Source organism: Palaemon carinicauda, chromosome 45, assembly GCF_036898095.1.
Source record: "Palaemon carinicauda isolate YSFRI2023 chromosome 45, ASM3689809v2, whole genome shotgun sequence".
Taxonomy (NCBI): Eukaryota; Metazoa; Arthropoda; class Malacostraca; order Decapoda; family Palaemonidae; genus Palaemon; species Palaemon carinicauda.
In genome coordinates, this window is record NC_090769.1 from 415,519 (window position 1) to 439,518 (window position 24,000).

The window sequence follows — 24,000 nt, forward strand, 5'->3', positions numbered from 1 at the left end:
TCTAGAGAAGCCAGTGACTAGAACGGTAATCTTTCAAAACAGACACAACAGCCTGTGTTTGGCCATAGTGTCACACAATCTAAAAAAAACAAAGGCTTTTTGTTAAGACGTGACGCCACAGCCGTGTTTCAATCACGTATTCAATCAACCTCACCGTAAAAGATGACACATTGTTTCATTAACTTTTTAATCATTAAAATACAATCGTCTCCTGGCTAGACCAGTGATGTTCATTTGGACGGCAAATCGGGTCCTGCTATTCATGTTGTTTACTTGGGAAGTAGATTGAGTGATTGATTTAAAGTTATCTGGCATCCTGACATAGGTCATTGACAACGAACTGGAAAAGTTGCTGCTTTGTTTGGGCACCATGGTAGGGCTTAGGCTTGTCTTGCTGCGGTATTTCGACTCATGACCCCAAAATCTCATGCACCGCCTACCAGCCAGGAACCTTTGTGTCTGTGCAGGATGACTGCCAGGATATCACTGTCTGTACTGCCGCCTTTGTTGAAAACAAAAGAAAGTTATCCAAGAATGATGAACGCACATTATTATTATTATTATTATTATTATTATTATTATTATTATTACTTGCTTAACTACAACCCTAGTTGGAAAAGCAGGTTGCTATAAGCCCAGAGGCTCCAACAGGGAAAATAGCCCAGTGAGGAAAGAAGCAAGGAAAAACTATTTTAAGAACAACAACAAAATCAAAATAAATATTTCCTCTATAAACTATTAAAAATTCAACAAAACAAGAGGAAGAGAAATAAGATAGAATAGTGTGCCCGAGTGTAACCTCAAGCAAGAGAACTCTAACCCAAGACAGTGGAAGTCCATGGTACAGATGTTATGGCACTACCCAAGACTAGATAACGATGATTTGATTTTGGAGTGTCCTTCTCCTAGAAGAAGTGCTTACCATACCTAAAGAGTCTATTCTATCCTATGTGAATCAACGTGGAGAAGAGACCCGTTGACCAAGTAGCACAACATGTATGGCTTATCAGATCTGAGGAGTAATGAGATAATGTTAAATTGTAAGCAAACCGAGCCAGTAGGGAACAATGACCAATTTAAGTAAGTGATTAATTAGATAATCTTTAAAGCGTATACACACGAAGGCTGTAATGGCATGGAGTAACTTTACAAAGGGTTCCTGCTGTTGGGTAAATCGACTAAAGGGTTTCTGGAGCGTGAAATTTAACGGACACAAGTCAGAAAACTTCTGCTCAGATAGCGTTGCAATGAGCACCTCTTCAGATGAAATTGAAACAGAAACTTTGTGCATCTAATCTTTACAATCAAATATAAGTAAGTAAACAAAAATTACCACCATAATCTACATAATTCATCCATTTACATATAAGCAATATATAACTGTAGACACACGTAGTACAATGTGTAAGTAAATTCTATGATGGGGTGGGGGTGGGGGAGTTTATGTATGAAGCAGAGGAGATACGGGACCAAACCATTTAAGAATCACAGGGTAATCAGATTATGTTTCCCATTCTGTTGATATGTCATTTATATTCTTACGAGATAACAAAGTAATGGTTATTACAAATGCCCCGCCAAGTATGATATTAAGTAGCGCACTTTCCAGTATAATATTCTTTTATACACGGAGATTTTTATCCACACACATAGGTTTTTTTCAATTTAATAAGTATTTTAATTTAGAAAATCTTATAAAAATCTTCCAATATGGAAAGGGAAGGTCTATATAAATATACACAGGCGCACGCACGCACACACATACACACATACGGATACAACTGGAATAAATACGATAATTTCCATCCAACAATTAAGTTTCTACGTCTCGAAATCCGTTGTTTTCCTACATTTGCCACTTTTTGCTGGCAGATGTGGTGTACACCGTCGATAAATTCTACGACTTTCTCGTTTGTCCTTTTACATTTGCACTCACTGATAACTTCTTTTGTACAGCATTATTTAAAGGTCTAAATGTTTAAAGGTTTAAAAGCCACTCGTGAATGGCAGAAGCAAGGGACAGTGATATTGCCCTATCAAGCAGGACAATGTCCTAGAGATTGACCATATTACATATGATCAGCGCCCAAGTGGCCTTTCCACCCAATCTAGGACCAAGGAAGGCTAGCCAATGACTGCTGATAACTCAGCAGATAGACCTATAGGCTCCTCCAAACCCCCACCCCCCCCATCCTTAGCTCACAAGGATAATGAGGTTGCAGCGACCAAGGAACTAACGAGTTTGAGCGGGGCTCGAACCCCAGTCTGGCAATCATCAGGCAAGGACGCTACCACCAGGCCACCACAACCCTTAAATAACTTTATTATTTCAAAGTGCAACAAGGGCGATTTACCCATGCCCTGTACTATGAATTTGGACCACAAGGACAAGCTGGGTTCGGGGATGCCACTCAGCGCTCACATAGCAGAGAAGATGAGGTAATTGCTTTAGTAGGCCAATCATCCTTGGCTAACTACAGATAACTTTGTGGGGCCTGGCGCAATTGCAGCGCTGCCTCCTGTAGACGTAGGATTAATAGAGTACTTTATTAATCCTGCTGTAGACGTTCCCATCGTTCAACTAATGGACAAGAAAATCTTCTAAGACTCCCAATAAGATAGTCATGGGAGTGAAGTATTTTTTACTGTTGCTGCCGAAACTCGATAATAATATTGATAATAATAATAATAATAATAATAATAATAATGATGATGATGATGATGATGATAATGATAATAATGAGATGCCAATATTTATTCATTTAAATCATAATTTGTTTTAAAAAATTCTTACTCGATCTCTTTATTATTATTATTATTATTATTATTATTATTATTATTACTTGCTAAGCTACAACCCTAGTTGAAAAAACATGATGCTATAATCCCAAGAGCTCCAACAGAGAAAATAGCCTAGTGAGGGAAGGAAATAAGGATATAAATAAACTACAAGAGATGTAATTAACAATTGAAATAAAATATTTTAAGAATAGTAAGAAAGCTAGAATAAATCTTTTATATAAAAACTACAAAAACATTACAAATTTTTAATCGGTCTTCCTCAACTATACAGCAACGTCGCATCAAAAAAAAAAAAAAAAAAAAAAAAAAAAAAACTTTATATTACCAATCAGTAACACATTCTTTACTGTCTGGTTAGGTTCTAGGATAAATCTTAGAATATCTTAACCCATAAAGTATTGTTCAGTATCACGTTCTTGCGTTATTTGTCCTTGCATTTCATTATTGTCTAGCACTCTCAGTTAGGATCTATCCATAACCTAGGAAGTAGGTTGGCCTGGAAACCAGCCACCCGTTAAGATATTACTGCTAAAGTTATTGCCTCCTTTGACTGGCCAGATAGTACTACAGTGGATCCCTCTCTCTAATTACGGCTCACTTTGCCTTTGCTTACACATACACCGAATAGTCTGGCCTAATCTCTCCACATTCTCCTCTGTCCTTACACACCTGAAAACACTGAGATTACCAAACAATTCTTCGATCAAGAAGTTAACTACTGCACTGTAATTTTTCAGTGGCTACTTTCCTCTTGGTAAGGGTAGAAGAAACTCTTAAGCTATGGTGAATAGCTCTTCTATGAGAAGGACACTCCAAAATCAAACCATTGATCTCTAGTCTTGGGTAGTGCTATAGCTTCTGTACCATGGTCTTCCACTGTCTTCGGGGTAGATTTCTCTCGCTTGAAGGTAGACTCTGGCCCACTATTCTATCTTATTTCTCTTCCCCTTGTTTTATCTATGCAGTTTTTATATGTTATATATGAAAGAATTAATTCAATGTTGTTACTGTTCTTGAAATATAATATTTTAATTGTTCAGTGCTTCTATCATAGTTTATTTATTTCCTTATTTCCTTTCCTCACTGGGCTATTTTTAAAGTTGGATTTATAGCACCTGCTTTTCCAAATAGGGTTGAGGATTAGCAAATAATAATAATAATAATAATAATAATAATAATAATAATAATAATAATAATAATATGAGTAGTACCTGAACACTGAAGTTGTATTGGCACGATAAATACAATACATAAAAAAAAAGTCCAGATGTGATGTTTCTGACCTGTTAGTGCTGGAGTGTTGGCGTACCAATTACCCAGATTGAAATCTTGGATATCAGTCTGGGGAGATTTTCCCGGAAGTTAATTTCCCCCCCCCCCATACACACACACACACACACACACATATATATATATATATATATATATATATATATATATATATATATATATATATATATATATATACATAATCTATCTTTGAAAAATAAGAAAAATATAAATTTCTTAGAAGGTGGAATGGTGAAATTAATTTCTTATTATCAATATCAAGATGAATGTTGGAGAAATGAGAAGTGATTGCTTCACGTGAGTTGAAGGGAGGAGATGTGAGTTGCAGAATAGAAGCGAGAGAGAGAGAGAGAGAGAGAGAGAGAGAGAGAGAGAGAGAGAGAGAGAGAGAGAGAGAGAGAGAGAGAGAGAGAGAGAGAGATAATCTGTTGAACAAAACAAGTGATTTTGAATCTTTCGAGATTAATAGATTATGGGGTATGTTTAGATTTATGAATTTAGGCTACATATCCCCACACTATAGCTTTTGAGGCTATTATCATATTATCATTACTAACAAAGCTATAACCCTAGTTGGAAAAGAATGCTGCTGTAAGTCCCAGGGCCCAACATGAAAAAAAAAATAGCCCAAATATGGAAATATGAAGAAAGTTGAGCATATGGAGGTAAACTAGAAGGCACCTATGGTTAACAGATAATCGATGGGGTGAGAAACTTGGAAATATGGAGAAATTGTATAAAGGTTGTCATAGGAGGAAGAATAGAAGGTACTAAAGGCAAATTGTAAAGTGGTGGGATGAGAAACTTGGAAATATGGAGAAATGGTATAAAGGTTATCATAGGAGGAAGAATAGGAGGTACTAAAGGCAAATTGTAAAGTGGTGGGATGAGAAACTTGGAAATATGGTTTATAAAGGTTAGCGCAAATGAAATGATGGGTGGAAGTAATTCGAAGTATGGATGAACGTTAACATTCAGATCCCAGAAAGACTGGGATCTGAAGGGGCTCAATCGATCCTATTATTATTATCCCTAGCCAAGCTACAACCTTAGTTTGAAAAGCAAGATGCTATAAGCCCAAGGGCTCCGACAGGGAAAAATAGCTCAGTGAGAAAAGGAAATAAAGAAATAAATAAAGGATGAGAAATTTTTTTACAATAAATTATTTTTCAAAAACAGTTACAACATCAGAACAGATATGTCATATATCAACTATAAAAAGACTCATGTAAGCCTGTTCATCATAAAAACATTTGCTGCAAGTTTGAACTTTTGAAGTTCTGATTCAATTACTGTATCTTACCTTCCGCAATATAATAAATATAGGTTTATCTAATAAACACACCCCTTACATAAAGTAGCTCCTATTAAACAAAAAAATAATAGAATGACACTTGTGGAAGCGGAAACAGATTGATGCAAGTGTGAACGTAAAGGTTATGAGCACAACCAAGAGCCAATAATGAGCGTCACGCTGCAATTAACTTGAATACAGTGTTCACCGGTTGGTGTTACAAATGGTGTACTTATTTTTGACCTTTATTATTATTATTGTTACTTGCTGAGCTACGGCCCTAGTTGGAAAAGCAGGATGTTATAAGCACAGAGGTCCCAACAGGGAAAATAGCCCAGTGAGGAAAGGAAACAAGGAAAAATACAATATTTTGAACTATAAAAACTTTTACAAAACATGAGGAAGAGAAATTAGATACACTAGTGTGCCCGAGTGTATCCTCAAACAAGAGAACTCTAACCCAAGACAGTGGAATATCATAACACAGAGACTATGGCACTACCCAAGACTATTATTATTATTATTATTATTATTATTATTATTATTATTATTATTATTATTATTATTACTTGCTAAGCTACAACCCTAGTGGGAAAAGCAGGATGCTATAAGCCCAAGGGCTTCAACATGGAAAATAGCCCAGTGAGGAAAAGGGAAAAGAAAAAGCAAAATAATTTAAGAGCAGTAACAATAATAAAATATATGTTTCCTATATACAGGTAAACTACAAAAAAATTAACAAAAAGAGAGGAAGAGAAATATGATAGAATAGTGTGCGCGAGTGTACCCTCAAGAAAGAGAACTCTAACCCAAGACAGTGGAAGATCATGATTCAGAGACTATGGCACTACCCAAGACTAGAGTACAATGGTTTTATTTTGGAGTGTCCTTCTCATAGAAGAGCTTCTTACCATAGCTAAAGAGTCACATCTACCCTTACCAAGAGGAAAGTAGTTACTGAACAATTACAGTGCAGTAGTTAACCTTTGGGCGAAGAAGAATTGTTTGGTAATCTCAGTGTTATCAGGTGTATTAGGACAGAGGAGAATCTGTAAAGAATATGCCAGACTTTTTAGTGTATGTATAGGCAAATGGAAAGTGAACCGTAACCAGAGAGAAGGATCCAATGTAATACTGTCTTGCCAGTCAAAGGACCCCATAACTCTCCAGCGGTAGTATCTCAACGGGTGGCTGGGTCACTGTCTTTCTGCAATGAGACGTTACTGTATAATTGAGGAAGGATTTCATGAAAAGATCGAGTAGGAATTAGGTAAAAAAAAATGTAATATGATGGTAGTTGAGCTTTTCAATTGCTCTTATTTTTCCTGTTCTCACCAGTACTGCATTCCGCCAGTAACTGTTAATTCACATCAGTAGGGGGGAGCAAAACACATAGAAAAACTCTATAATTTTACTAGAAGTAAACTTGTCAAAATAGGTTGAAAAATTCTATTGTACATATTTTGACTAAATTACTTTTAGTAAAATTCTAGAACTTTTCAAAACACAGAAAAATTCTATAATTCTACTAAGAGTAAACTTGTCATAAAAGGTTGAAAAATTCAATTGTACATATTTTGACTAATTTACTTTCAGCGAAATTCTAGAACTTTTCAAAATACATAGAAAAAATCTACAATTTTACATAAGTAAACTTGTCAAAATAGGTTGAAAAAAATTCTATTCTACCTATTTTGGCTAATTTACTTTTAGTAAAATTCTAAAACTTTTCAAAATACATAGAAAATTCTATTGTACCCATTTTGACAACTTTACTTTTAGTAAAATTCTAGAACTTTTCAAAATACATAGAAAAAATCTGTAATTTTACTAAAATTAAACTTGTCAAAATAGGTTGAAAAAAATTCTATTGTACCTATTTTGGCTAATTTACTTTTAGTAAAATTCTAAAACTTTTCAAAATACATAGAAAATTCTATTGTACCCATTTTGACTACTTTACTTTTAGTAAAATCCTAGAACTTTTCAAAATACATAGAAAAATTTTATAATTCTATTTAAAGTAACCTTGTCAAAATAGGTTGAAAAATTTTATTGTACATATTTTGACTAATTTACTTTTAGTAAAATTCTAGAACTTTTCAAAATACATAGAAAAAAAAAAACTTTTATTCTACAAAGAGTAAACTTGTCAAAATAGTTCGAAAAATTCTATTGTACATATTTTGACTAATTTAATCTTAGTGAAATAATAGTTTTCAAAATACATAGAACAATTGTATAATTTTACTAAAAGTAAACTTGTCAAAATTGGTTGAAAACAAATCTACCCTACTTATTTTGACTAATTTTCTATTAATAAAATTATAGATTTTTATTCTTTTTAAATTTTACTTCCTCTACTAATGAAAAACAAGATAAAAGCCACTGAGGCAGAGACCATTTTTAATGAAGCATGGCTGAAAGACGGTCTATCACCAAATATTATTATTATTATTATTATTATTATTATTATTATTATTATTATTATTATTATTATTATTATTATTATTTTCATTATTATTATTATTATTTTACTGGCGTTCCTGTTATTTACGATGGATTGCTTACTTTATAAAGATTCCGCAGAAACAGTGCAAAATAATTGACCTCTATCACTCTCTCCTGTCTTCCATCTTTCTGTTCAGCCTCTCAACTTATACTTCGCAGTGAGTGCTCTGTGGTGTACGAAATAAAATCTCCCACCATCACCAATCCACAGTTGCCAGCTTGGTGATGAAAAACTGGCCAAACTTAATATCCCCGTTTCGGCCCCCAGTCTGCTGTAGCATTGGAATAACTGCACAGGGGACGGGAAGGTATGCCCCACTATAGGGGCTGCTAAAATCTCTCTACTAGGACAGGCCACCTTTGGAAACTAAACCTTGCAACGTACAATATCAGGACAATGTCTAGAGTTTAAAGGTTTAAAGACCGCTCATGAATGACAGGGGAAAGGGACAGTGACATTGCCCTAGAGACTGGCCATATTATTTATTTATATATATATATATATATATATATATATATATATATATATATATATATATATATATATATATATATATATGCATATATAACCAGCGCCCAAGCCCTCTCTCCACCCAAGCTAGGACCAAGGAGGGCTGCTGATGACTTGGCAGATAGACTTATAGGCTCCCCCAAACTCCCCGTCCTAAGCTCACAAGGAGGGTGAGATTGCAGCGACCAAAGAAACTAACGAATTTGAGTGGGACTCAAACCCCAGTTCACCAGTCAGGGACGTTACCACATCGACCACCACAACCCTAAAGATCTAGCTGTGTTACTTGGAGAGGTGAAAGAAATAAATTGGAATATAAAAAGGTAAGTGAAAACGGAACCAGGGAGTCTTATAAAAGTTAAAAGGTAGTCATATATTTTGCTACAAAGGGCATGAAAGGAACAAAGAAAACGGAGTGGGTTTTCTTACTAATAAAAATCTTGCAGGTAACACAGAGAAATTTTGTAACATCAGAAATAGAATTGCAGGGTTGATTATCAAACTAAATAAGAAATCTAAACTGAAGACAATTTAAATGTACGCATCAACATCCCATACGGAGGAAGAAAGAATTAGTAGAACTATCCAAAACAATAAACAAACTAGAAACTCATAACATTCATAAACACAATCAGACCATAACTGAGAAAAAACATTAAAGAAAGGAAGAAGCATAAAGTTAATAAAAAGAGGACTTGGAATAGGGTGCAAACAGACATTTGCTTTAAAGGGTGAAAATGTGAATATTATCAACAAAAGAGATGAAGTTATAAAAATTGCAGAGGAGCCCTTTACGATGTTTTACAATAGTTATACAATAAATAACTTTGTCGATAAACATAATTAAACAATTGAGGCAGTAGCAAAAGTAACAATATGAGAAGTAAAAAAAAAAGCATAAAATGCATGGAGAGAGGCAAATCAGAAGATGGTTTAACAATTGATTTAATAATAGATGGAGAAGATTTCATAGCAGTAAAACTCCCTGAACTTGCACAAATGTTTGCAAGACTGCTTTATATCTACAGATTTGGAAACGTTTATCATTATAGTAATTCATAAAAAAGGAAACACAAAAGGCATGAAAATTGCCGCACAATAAACTTACTTTCAGTAATGTATAGAATATTTACAAAGATCATATTAGGCTAAACAGAAAGACTGATAGACTTTAGGCAGGGTTTAGAAGCAGGCATTTAACCAAATGACTATATCCATGTAATTAATCAGATAATGAAAAAATCAACAGAGTATAACAAACCACTATGTATAGCAGTTATAGACTATGAGAAAACTTTTGATTATGTCAAAATTTCACTTGTAATGAAGGCTGTCCAAAAGCAAGGAATATATAAATCTTATGTTAAAACACTTGAAAATATCTATACGTATAGTACAGTAATCCTAAAGCTACATAAAGAGAGTGGGGAAAGCATGATTAAGAAAGGAGTTAGACAGGGAGACTCCATCTCTTCTAAATTATTCACAGCATTTCTAGAAGATGTTTTCAAGAATTTAGATGGGAGAATGTGAGAATTTACATTATTGGGGAACACCTTAACAATTTAAGATTTACAGATGACATAGTTCTATTTAGTGAATCATGGAAGGAATGCCAAAAGATGATAAAATATTTAAATAGAAAAATAAAAAAATGTAGGACTGAAAACAAATAAGAGTAAAACTAAGATGATTAATGAAAATGTAGAGACAACAAATTAGGTTATGGACGAATCTCTAGAGATTGTTAATGAAAATTTGCAGTTAATACAACCAGTAAGTGTTTCCCCAGGACATGAGGCCGAAATTAAGAGAAAGATAAAATGGGAGGGAGAGCTTTTGGTAAACAATATGAGATGATGAAAAGTAAAATGCCGCGTTATCTAAGAAGAAAAGTATTTAATCAGATAGTCCGATCAGTGTTAAAGAACTTGGAGCCTTACTATAGTTTTAGAACATTGGTTAGTTACAACTCAAAGAATAGCAATGGGATTAACATTAAGAGACAGAAAAAGAGCAAAATGGATGCGGAAACGAACTAAAGAAGAGGATATTCTAACAATAAGAAATAAACGTGGGCAAGACAAATAATGAGAATGACATATAATAGATGGACAAAAAGAATAACAAAGTGGACCCCAAGAGATTGATTACAAACGAAGCAGGGGAAGGAAGAGATCAAGAAGGACTGACGAGCTAAGTAAATTTGTGGATATAGACCAGGAGAAAAAGACCATAAAAAGACGGGAGTGGAATGACATGTCTGAGGCTTTTGTCCTGCAGTGGACCAACAATAACTGATGATGATGGTAATTATATATACATACATACAGTATATATATATATATATATATATATATATATGGATAAATATCAACACAACATCGTGTTCAAATAGAAATAAATTTCTACCTCATACTTGGGATCGAACGCTAGCCCCTTCTAATGAAAGGCCAGGTCGAAACCAACCATGCCACGAGAGCCCATAAAAGGAAATCTTAACCTGACACTAATCTAGCTGTCCGAGGATATATATATATATATATAAAATCACTACTGATTCTCCTGAACTTACTCTTTGCAAAGTTTGGAAGACAATATTTCGGTTTTGCACGAAAAAGGAATGCAAAAAAAAAAAAAAAAAAAAAAAAAAAAAAATACCGACAAAGCTTTACGACTTTCGGCATCCTCAACAAATAATGAAATGTGACACTTCGGAGACACAACCAACACACCTCAGTATCGAGGGCCCATAGTGGATACCGCCATAGAGGAAGCACCTGTGTGCATAAATATGTCCTTCGGGTGCGAAAAGGTTGTGCGACTTGTGACTCATCACTTCAAGCGTTGGAATGGCTCGTGGCTCTTAGCTATTACATGATGAGCCACAGGGAGCCTGATGGATTGATTATAAGGCATCTGATCCATATAGCCCAGCGTTGGGGCTGAGGAGATCATTCAATACGAAATGCTAAATGAATTATGACGTCTTATTTCAACTTTGGTTTCAAAGGTTATGATAGAAGATGAAATATTTTCTGAGTATTGTAGCACTATTAGTAAATGATGAGGGCCTATCACATGAAGCCTACTATCTATCTATCTATCTATCTGTCTATCTATCTATCTATCTATCTATCTATATATATATATATATATATATATGTATATATATATGTATATATATATATATATATGTATATATATATATATATATATATATATATATATATATATATATATATACATACATATTTATAGCAAAAGAAACAGGGGAAGGAAGAGAAGACAATGGATTGACAAACTAAGGAAGTTTTCAAGAATGGACTGGCACTGAAAGACCATAAGCAGACGCAAGTGGAAGGACATCTCTGAGGCCTTTATTATGCAGTGGACTAGTAACAGCTGATTATGATGATGATGATGGTAGGCGAGCCACAATGTTTTTCTATTTAATAACCTCCCGTCCGAGAACACAATTGTCTTACTTAAATATGAGTGAAATAAAATCTTCAAATAATATTTTGAAATCTTTTTCAGCGCTCCTCTTTGGCTAACTATTTATCATTCTGTCATTTTCAAGGTGTCAGAGTTAATTCAAATTGTATATAAAACAAAGGCAAATGATATTGAAAGAGGTACATAAATTGTACAAAAATGTCTGTTCTCGGTCTTGCATTTCTTCTTTAATTGTTTTTGTGACTTATCACATCAAGTACTATACATCCATGAAGGATAAAACGCATAAGAGACCATTTTTTCATATGAATACTTAACCATTCATACTGTATATCTCATACTATCAACAAGACCTAATAAATCAGACCCAGACGTGCTTTAGTTATAAATATCTTTATATTCCAATACATGAATGTATGATATGCGTGTTCGGACGAAATGCTAACTGTTGAAGGTGACGAGAAGCTGCAAATACAGGTGGAAGAATTGAAATTGTTGAAAGAGGATGTTGAAAGTGAACGACAACAAAAGTAAGGCTAAAAGCGGAAATGGATACGGAGAAGATGAACCAATGGATGTTTGTATGAATGATATAGGAACGGAAGTGATTGGTGTACTCACATAACATTATGGGAGCAGATGTTTCGAGTTACGGTGGCATGAAAGAATATGCGAATTATGTGTATCACAGAACATGAATGTGAATGATAGCTGTGTTAAAGGTTGCCCAAAGAAGTGTATTCATGAAACAAAAGTTAACCTGTTTAAAGTGATTGTTGAATCAATTTTCCTTTGTGAAAGCATACGGTAGATATTAGGAAGGAGAGGAAAAGGAAGACCATATAAATACATACATATATATATATATATATATATATATATATATATATATATATATATATATATATATATATATATATATATAGTTGATAATTGGGTTTCTCTCGGGAATCGCAATTTAAGTAAAAATAAAATGGTCAATGCTGCTATCATCATCTTTATTTGGGAGCTTTCGACATAACTTCTGTCATCTTCAGCCTATCTGCAATTGTTATCATGTAAAATTAATAAAAATTGATATAGATTATCATAAGTTGATAATTAGGAAGATATACTTCCAAGAACTGTCCAGCTAGTTTTAGAATCAAACCAAAGAACATAAACCCATTTAAAAGACATCATTAATTATATAACCTACCAATCAAAGAATATAAAACTATATAAAAGCCCCAATTACTAATATAACTAGTCACCCTTAGGAAACTATGACTACCCACTCAGAGCAGCAACCCACAGACCAAAAAACGGATTAATGGGTCACCGGCAACTGAACAGGCAAGCCCTCATTCAAGCTGAGTTTTGTCTTAAGAATATATAAAGACTCCAAGACTCTCATTTGGCTGGGACTACTATGTCTGTCAGTGATTTTGAAATTTTCCTTAAAAATGGCATGATCAGATTTAAATGAATGGACATAAATGCCCGAAATTTGAGTAAAAACCAATTTCGGCCATTTATGACAGCTTCAGCTATTATAAGCCTGTTTTGCTTGTGAACAATTTGGGTTTCATCAATCGATTTCTTTTCAGGCCAGGTTTCCAGCCGTGGACATCAAAATGTGTTGGTTTATTGCCCCCCTGATTTCTGTGACCCAACATACATCTTCGAAGTGCAGTGGTAGTGTGTCCAATGTAGTTTTTTGTGAGATTCACACTTATAAACTACATTTGTACAAGCTTCCTTTGGTCCTCTTGGGGCTGTACTGTTCTTCATCACAAGACTTGCAGTTAGGTTGGTCTGGCTATAAATTGCAAGTTTTACCTCCTGGCAAGGGACTTTCGGGGCAACACCTCGATTGGAGATTCCTTGCAAGGTCCGGGTTTCATCTTTGTAGGCCAAAAACAAACATAAGACGGCGGTAAATAAGTTTTTTTTCTTCTTCGTTAGTTTTTGTTGTGGTTGGTTCTTAGATTTTGTTGAATTTCTTCCTTAATACCTCTTCTATCACGATGTCTGCATATCGGTTATTTGATATAAGTTGTCGAATTGGTTTGAGTTGGGCGTCTACATCTTTCCAAGTTTTGCTGTGCGTGAATGCTCTTTTGACATAACCACTTGCTACTAACTTTTTGTATACTTCGGCCATTCACCTCTGGCATTTAAGTATCTTCCTGCCTTGGTTGATTTATTGTATAACGATATCTTTAATTGGTAATCTTGATTAACTAGGACATCGAAAAATGAATGTTTTGTTACTGTATTCGATTGTGAAAATGAGTAAGGAGTTTCTTCTAAGTTTGTCAGCTAACTCTTCAGTCCCGTTTTTGTTTTTTTGTCGTGATGAATACGTCATCGATATAACGTCCATGGATTTTTGGCTTCTTGTGGTCTTTGAAGGTATTTTCCTCGACAGATGCCATATACATATCGGCAAATTTGTCCAAATAATTGTCCACGGTGAGAGAGGAACAGAGCTATCATAGTACTGGACTTCACCATCTCTCTAAGAATAAACTCAAATATGGGTAGTGGTTACATGTTGGATCTATATACTCTATCTAGTATTGTGTTTATGTTTTCCTCAACAGGGACGTTTGTGAAGAGGCCTTTCACATCGAGAGAGGCAATGTCTTCTTCAGGTTCTATTTCTTGTAATACATCAATAAACTCCACTGCTGATTTCAAGGAGCAAGCACCAGGTATGTAGGGGATAAGGATATCATCAAAGACCTTCGCTATTTTGGTGGTAGGTGAATTATCTGAGAGATGATAGGTCTCAGGGAGTTCCCCGCCTTATGAGTTTCCACCGTACCATAGCAGTACCCCAGACCATAGTCACCTATAACTTAGAGCAAATTCGTGGCGTTCTATTGATAGTTGGCCCTGGTTATAAGTTTGAGAATTTCCTTTTTCAGTACTACAGTTAGATCCTTCGTCCGTTGCTGGAACTTGGATGAATCCAGTAGAACCTTTTGAAAAAAGATATATAAAAGAAATTGTAAATTTATGTTAACCAATTACTTAATAAAGACAGTTTTGTCGAAAACGTTCTGTCGTGAATAAATAAAGAAAAGGCGTAGTAATCATCGTTTTTCTAACCAAAGGCTTACACCTGAAAACTCAAAGAAGCTGACAAAATACGAGGATTCCTGTAGGAAACACACTGACGCCACTGAGGCACTCGCCTTTAAAATATATATATATATATATATATATATTATATATATATATATATATATATATATATATATATATATATATATATATATATCAACAACAACAAATACCGTAAATACTGTATTTGTTGTTGTTCTTGATATATATATGTATATATATACATATATATTTACATATATATATATGTATATATATATATATATATATATATATATATATATATATATATATATATATCAACAACAACAAATGCATTAATTTCTAGCCCACAGAAGGCTAAAGTCTTAAGGCCAGATTTTAATTCAAGTGAACAACAGGCTATGCCCCTTTATACAATTGTGACAGATTCACATGCAAAAGACCACACAAAAAGCCCATTCTAAACTGCTTGAGATTTTATATATATCTCTTACTGAGTATGACACATCTGGGACAGGCTGTTCAGTCTTGATTACATTTAAGCCTTCATCTCTCTCTCTCTCTCTCTCTCTCTCTCTCTCTCTCTCTCTCTCTCTCTCTCTCTCTCTCTCTCTCTCTCTCTGTAGAGTACACAACTTTTGAGAAAATAACATTACCTTCTTATGTTTGCCGTTATTTCCAGTATAATAATACTTCATATGCCGAACTTATAATTCCATTATGCGTATATATATATATATATATATATATATATATATATATATATATATATATATATGTATATATATATATATATATGTATATATATGTATGTATATATATATATATATATATATATATATATATGTATATATACATATTTATGTATATACTGTATACGTATATATATAACTGTATACACACACACAAACACACACACACACACACACACACACACACATATATATATATATATATATATATATATATATATATATATATATATATATATATATATATACATATCGGACGTCCCAACCGGACGACCAACCTGCCTTGTTATAACACCAGGGCAGCTCGTTAGCATGCCCACGCAGGACAACCTAATTAATAAAAACCTAATTAATAAAAGTATTGTATTAGACGTCATCAAAATAACATCATTCCAGGTACAATTCGTAGCTAATAAAGAGATATGATCTGATATGACCTTTCACATAGCATGTGCACATGTAAAAATTGTAATTACACATAGAACTGCGGTATATCATTGTCATAAGGGAAACAATATATGACATTGTGACCTTTTGTGACCTTTGATTATAATTAGTCTTTTGAATACGTAGTGTGAGCGTTACTCATAATTGTGATTGTAACGATGACATTTAAGTTGGAAAGATATGGCATCAATTGTAGAGAAGAACGTACAACTTCCATCTAAGGTAAATACCAATTATAAGCAGGATCAATGACACCTGATAACACATGCAAGTTATACATATTTATACATACAAACACGCACACACACCCATATATATATATATATATATATATACGTGCGTGAGCGTGTGTGTGTGTGTGTGTGTTTGCGTGTGGGCGTGTATAAATCACGGAACCTGGCATGTGCTGAGTACAAAATATCATTATAGCCTCGAAATTGGCTTTATTACTTTCGTATTATTAGTGATATCGACATTGTTATTTTATCGATGTCACTAATAAGTAGTTTAATAAGTAGCTATAATATATGCATTCATACAAATATATATGCTGTGTGTATATGTATGTTATTATTAGCAGAACACCACAGAATTTGTAATGCTTGCTTACCAGAATGCATGAAATATCACACGAGATTATGCTCAAGATAAACAGAAGAAAGACAGATGATGAGAACGGAGTTTGCAATGGAAAATGAAATATCATTGGAAGGAGAAAGGATTAATAAGGTAGAATCATTTGAATATTTAGGAACTAGGATCTTTGAAATTAATGTTTAGTGAAAGATTGAAAAAAAAAAATCAGACAATGGCTAGGTTAAGTAAAACTTGGAAATCAAATCGCCTGAAATTACATTTAAGAATCAGACTGTATATACATACATATATATATATATATATATATATATATATATATATATATATATATATATACATATATATATGTATATATATGTATGTATATATATGTGTATATATATATATATATATATATATATATATATGTACATATATATATATATATGTATATATATATATATATATATATATATATATATATATATACAGTATTTGTATATACATACATACATATATATATATATATATATATATATATATATATATATATATATTCATATATATATATATACTGTATATATATTTATTGTATATATATAGATGAATATATATATATAATATATATATATATATATATATATATATATATATGTCAGCATTTCGTAAAGAAATTAAGCATAAGCAACGTTATCTATTTACTTTTTGAAGAAAATTTCAATTCCACCATTTTTTTCCGGAATATTATCTACGCTTCGCAAAACTTATTAAACTACTTTTCAACGTTTCAAAGATTTTATTTATCTTTTTCAATTCAAGATTTTTTTTTTTTTTTTTTTTTTTTTTTTACAATTCATGCTCTATTAATTTACTACTTTCCAACGCTTTATACATTTCCTAATATAATTTCTCCACATTTTATGCATTATCTCGAATACTATAGTGCTCCCACACGTCCGATCATAGGACTTCTCAGGGTTTCATACAATGTTCTTGAAGGATTATACTACGTTTCATCTGAATATCCCACTTACAAATTTAAAGGCTTAAAGGCCGCTCATGAATGGCAGGGGGTAGGGACAGTGACATTGTCCTATCGAGCAGGACAATGCCCTAGAGACTGACCATATACACATATGATCAGTGTCTAAGCACCCTAACCACCCAAGCTAGGACTCAGGAGGGCCAGGCAATGGCTGCTGATGACTCAGCAGATTGACCTATAGGCTCCCCCAAAAACACCCCTCCTTAGCTCAGAAGGATGGTGAGGTTACAGCGACCAAAGAAACTAACGAGTTTGAGAGGGACTCGAACCCTCGTCCGGCGTTCACCAGTCAGGGACGTTACTACATCGGCCACCACAAAATCCAGCAATTGAATTTTTTTCTAAGAATTTTCTGAATTAGGAAGTTTTCACGTATAAAATTTCAAATTTTCACACATTCTTTTGGATGAGCTGTAACATCTCAAAAATATTTCTTAAAATATAATACTTACATAAGATTCTGCTCTCGAAATTCTGAGAGAGAGAGAGAGAGAGAGAGAGAGAGAGAGAGAGAGAGAGAGAGAGAGAGAGAGAGAGAGAGAGAGAGAGATCCATTCGAAATCATAACGTACACGCCATGTGCAAAATAACACCTGTGAATATGTCACGACACACGTGTCTCATCTGAGCTAGAAAGCTCTTCAGCATCAATCTACCATTCCAAGTTGTACTTCGGTACAAGTAACTCAACCTCTCTTACGCGTCTTGGTTTCTGCGCCTCCTTCAGGAGTGGAAAGACAAGCAGGCGAGGACATGGCCCTTTGGAGAATCCGCGGCCTCTGGACAGCTCTAGTGATATGCTGGTGCCTCGCCGGAGTCCTGGCCAAGAGCGAGGTTAGATCAAAGAAAGTTGGAATATTCTTCAGGTTATTTAGTTGGTATTCACGCCAAAGATTTGATCCACATTTGACTAAAATGACGATTTGGGCATCGATTCTAATGACAATGTAAATGAAAAGTGAAAAGCTAGTTTATACTTTTTTTAGAATATTCACATAAGTGGCACTTCCTGGACTGAACGCTACCAAGACCGATTAAAGACTCTTGAGACTCCAAGAACATAACCTGTTTTAAAGACTCGTGAGACTCCAAAAACATAACCTGTTTTAAAGACTCGTGAGACTCCAAGAACATAACCTGTTTTAAAGACTCGTGAGACTCCAAGAACATAACCTGTTTTAAAGACTCGTGAGACTCCAAGAACATAACCTGTTTTAGAGACTCGTGAGACTCCAAGAACATAACCTGTTTTAAAGAGTCGTGACACTCCAAGAACATAACCTGTTTTAAAGACTCGTGAGACTCCAAGAACATAACCTGTTTTAAAGACTCGTGAGACTCCAAGAACATAACCTGTTTTAAGTAATAGAAATAGTGATAATATTTGTATACAAATAGTCAACACTATTATATAGAAAACTATATATACAACTGTATATATATTTATTCTATTGAGACGAAATTCATGTCAGACAATAGTTTCGACGCAATACAAAGGTGATTTAGGGGAGACATTAATTTACCATAGAAGGCTCTGAAAGTGTTACAATGAAGATATGTTTGAGGAACTTTTATATTCAACTAGTGGCAATCGTAAATGATTTGGAGTGATAACATAATTACATTGTTGTAAATCGAAAGGGAACTAGAAGAAAATAGCATTAATTCTCTTCTCCAATTATAAGGTTTCATAGGAAAATTATTTTCAAACAAAGGTTTATGTTAATAGGAATCATTTCAGAATCCTGACTGTTCTTGTAAGCTCTGGCACAAAGTACCAGTTAATATAAACAACCTTATTGTTGTGATAATTCTGTTATCATTTCGATCTGAACCAAATGCGCAGTCCGTTATCTTTTATTATTATTATTATTATTATTATTATTATTATTATTATTATTATTATTATTATTACATGCTATACTACAACCCTAGTTGGAAAAGCATGATGCTATAAGCCCAGGGGCCCCAACAGGGAAAATAGCTCAGCGAGGAAAGGAAACAAGGAAAAATTAAATATTTTAAGAACAGTAACAACATTAAAAATATATATTTCGCATATAAACCATAAAAACTTTAACAAAATAAGAGGAAGAGAAATTAGATTATTCGTTCTATCCAAAAACACTTATTTTCACATTAATCTATATAAAGGCTTAATCTTCATCATTATACAAAATAAAAATAAAAAAAAAACATGTAAAAAAGCAATTAAAGTCGAAGTTATATCAATGTATATATTTATATAAATACTCGGATTTAACAATTCTGACCATACTGGAAGGCCAGCAGAATAGGTAACCTTATTCCCGGATCTTTTTTAATCGACAGAATACCTCTAAGAAGCTCAAATTCTCAATGGGTGAAGTCGAGAAGAGGTGAATATAACATTTAAGGACAAAATCACATAGAGATATAATTGATTATTTATAGCTGATACAAATGTGCTCCAGACGCAATTATTATTATTATTATTATTATTATTATTATTATCATTATTATTATCATTATTATTATTACTTGCTAAGCTACAACCCTAGTTGGAAAAGAAAAAATGCTTATAAGCACAAGGGCTCCAACAGGGAAAAATAGACCAGTGAGGAAACGAAACAAGGAAATAAATAAACTACAAGAGAAGTATTAAACAATCAAAATAAAATACTTCCAAAATTTTCTTAAAGCGTCGAATGCATTGACCTAGAAATCAGGTTTATGTATAGGGGATAATCATTAAATGTAACAATAATAATAATAATAATAATAATAATAATAATAATAATAATAATAATAATAATAATAATAATAATAATAATAATAATTACAAATATATTTTCAATAACAGTACAGTTAACTTGAAAAATACAAGAGAAATAGTAACATTATCAATAGAATAAAGAATAACCAATTGTAGCGACCGCCAATTGTCCGTCCAAAGTATTGTGTTTAGATATGACAGAAAAAGCTTCGCTCATGCCAGGCTGCTATTATCATTATTACTAGCTGAGCTACAACCCTAGTTGGAAAAGCTAGATGCTATATCCCTAAGGGCTCCAACAGGGACAAATAGCCCAGTAAGGAAAGGAAATAAGGAAATAAATAAACGATCTGAGAAATAATGAACAATTGAAATAAAATATTTAAAAAAACAGTAACGACATCAAAACAGATATTTCATTTATAAACTTAAAAGGATTATGTCAGCCCGTTTAATATAAAAGACATTTGCTGCAAGATCATTCCACAACTTGGTCACAGCTGGAATAAAACTTCTAGAATACTATGTAGTATTGAGCCTCATGATGGAGAACGCCTGACTATTAGAATCAACTGCATGCCTTATATTACGAACATGATGGGAGAGAGAGAGAGAGAGAGAGAGAGAGAGAGAGAGAGAGAGAGAGAGAGAGAGAGAGAGAGAGAGAGAGGGGATAATGTTTTCACAGATGTAACAATATTTCTGTGTCATAATATCAGCATATGAATATGAAAGGTCAAACGGACATTGGCGTAATTATACATTGAATAAATGTATTTGCTCCCAAGTCACGTAACGGTAAAAAATTGCCCTGTTGTTTTATCAGTGTTGCCAGATTTTCTAAATGAGAAAAGGCCAACTTCTAATCAACTGCTGCTTTATCAACTGCAGCTTTAAAAGGCCAACCTATTATTAGAAATAGGCCAAAAATATAGTATTTAAGGGCCACCTTTTTTCTTATTATTAAAGGCCAACCAGTTACAAAAAGGCCAAATTTGAGTTTATTTTTTTTGGCCTGGAAAAAAAGGCCAACCTGGCAACTGTACTTCATTATAAATTTCAGTGACAAAACAACACAATTGGTGTAACTGGAAACGCAGTTGTAAGCTTATAATAATGGGTCAACTTCAAGGGCGTCTCTTCATTTGTCGTTCAAGGTTGTTTCTAAGGCTATTCTTTTTCAACATTATTATTACTTACTAAGTTACAACCCTAGTTGGAAAAGTAAGATGCTATAAGCCTAGGGGCTCCAATAGGGAAAAATGCTCAGTGAGGAAAGGAAACAAGGAAAAATAAAATATTTTAAGAATAGTAACATTAAAATAAATATTTCATGTATTAACTATAAAAACTTTAACATAACAAGAGGAAGAGAAATGAGATAGAATAGTGTGCCCGAGTGTACCCTCAACCTAGAGAACCCTCATCCAAGACAGTGAAAGATCATGGTACAGGAGCTATGGCACTACCCACGACTAGAGAACAATGGTTTGACTTTAGAGTGTCCCTCTCCTAGAAGAGCTGCTTACCATAGCTAAAGAGTCTCTTTTACCTTTACCAAGAGTAAAATGGCCACTGAACAATTACAGTGCAGTAGTTAACTCCTTGGGTGAAGAAGAATTTTTTTTTGTTAGAAAAAAAAAAACCGGTGATGGTATTTGTAAAAGAGCTTAACTATCTGACACAAGCGATAATTAGTAAATAAAGACATCACAGAAGTTAAAGTACAAAAGAAGGATGGCGTGAAATTATTATTATTATTATTATTACTATTATTATTATTATTATTATCATTTTAATTATTATATGCTTAAGAGAAGATTAAGAGGATTAAGTGTCATCATTAGAATCGTTAGAGTATTAGTAATGAGAGAGAGAGAGAGAGAGAGAGAGAGAGAGAGAGAGAGAGAGAGAGAGAGAGAGAGAGAGAGAGAGATTATATAATGTAAGAAACAGAACTAAAATCCTTCGTGGTAACACCCAGAAATGAGAGAGAGAGAGAGATTATATAATGTAAGAAACAGAACAAAAATCTTTCGTGGTAACACCCAGAAATGAGAGAGAGAGAGAGAGAGAGAGAGAGAGAGAGAGAGAGAGAGAGAGAGAGAGAGAGAGAGAACATTTGCTAGACGGTCGGACAATATATATATATATATATATATATATACATATATATATAGTATATATATAGTATATATATAGTATACATATATATATATATATATATATATATATATATATAAATGAACATGAAGAATAACATTAAGTCACGAGAAATAAGGAAAGATAAATTGTGGATGTGAACCATAAACCGACGGGAGTGGAAGAACAAGTCTAAGGCCTTTGTTCTGCAGTGGACTAGTGACAGCTGATGTGTTGATGATGAGGATGATACATACACACACACATAAATATATACTGTACACACACACACATATATATATATATATATATATATATATATATATATATATATATATATATATATATATATATATATATATATATATGGCTTATATCCATGAAGCTTGAGCGTACAAAGGAAATTTGACGTGCTGTTGGTGGGCCATCTGTGTATTTCATGAAGTGGCTGGTATGGTGGAAGTTTTCCGAGAAAGAGTTTCATCCACGATACAGCAGTTCGAATATGATTGTGGTAATGGGTAACCACATTGTGTTTTTGGTCCCCAGATCCACAAAGAGAGAGAGAGAGAGAGAGAGAGAGAGAGAGAGAGAGAGAGAGAGAGAGACGATTCAACCTACATATATTGTCTTTCATAAAAACTTAATACCTTTCATAGATTTCCCTAAGCAAATGAAATCAATAATAACCGAAAATTATCAAAACATCAGAGACGTAAAACGAAATGAAAAACGAATAATCAAGAGAGACATCAGCCATAAGGAACAAAATTGTCATTCTTTCTACCGACAAATGCCGTACATCGTAATCCATAAATCACTAAGATTAATTACCATAACCGACGACTATAAAATACAGAACACAAGAGTGGAATAATTACAGCTGTGTACCGGGTACTCGTGTCAGAGAACAATCTATCGTAATTCTTCTGTATTTCCAATGATTATGAGAACAAGTGGGTAAAATGTCAAAGGTTAAGGATATGCGCGCGAGCATATTAATTTCGGGCGTGTGGAAGAAAGTACAACGCTCATGCTAAATAGGTTTATACAAAAGGTGATGATGGAATTGCCTAAGAGCTAAAGAAATATGCGAATTAAAAGCAGAGCAAAAATTGATTATATAAATGTACATGGTCACATGTAGGAGTCGAAGGTTCAAGTAGTTATCAAATATCAGTAGCGTGAAATATTTTCCGTTTGAATAAAAATTGGAGATAAGGATGTTAGAGCAATAAGTACAAGGTTAAGAGAAAGTTTCGAAATATCAGTATTTTGTAAGAGCATTTCCAGTGATGAGAAGGAACAGATCAATTTACT

At 33.4% G+C, this 24,000-nt stretch overlaps 1 protein-coding gene across 1 annotated transcript in view; it reads left to right on the plus strand.

Annotated features, from left to right (window-relative positions):
* The first annotated feature begins 12,305 nt into the window (after positions 1-12,305).
* The window catches only part of LOC137634699 (mucin-17-like), a 54,328-nt gene continuing 42,633 nt past the window's right edge, over positions 12,306-24,000 (plus strand). Inside the window, exons 1-2 of the mRNA XM_068367190.1 lie at positions 12,306-12,397; positions 18,449-18,617. Coding sequence (XP_068223291.1) covers positions 12,306-12,397; positions 18,449-18,617 — 261 coding nt within the window. The remainder of the gene's footprint in view (positions 12,398-18,448; positions 18,618-24,000) is intronic.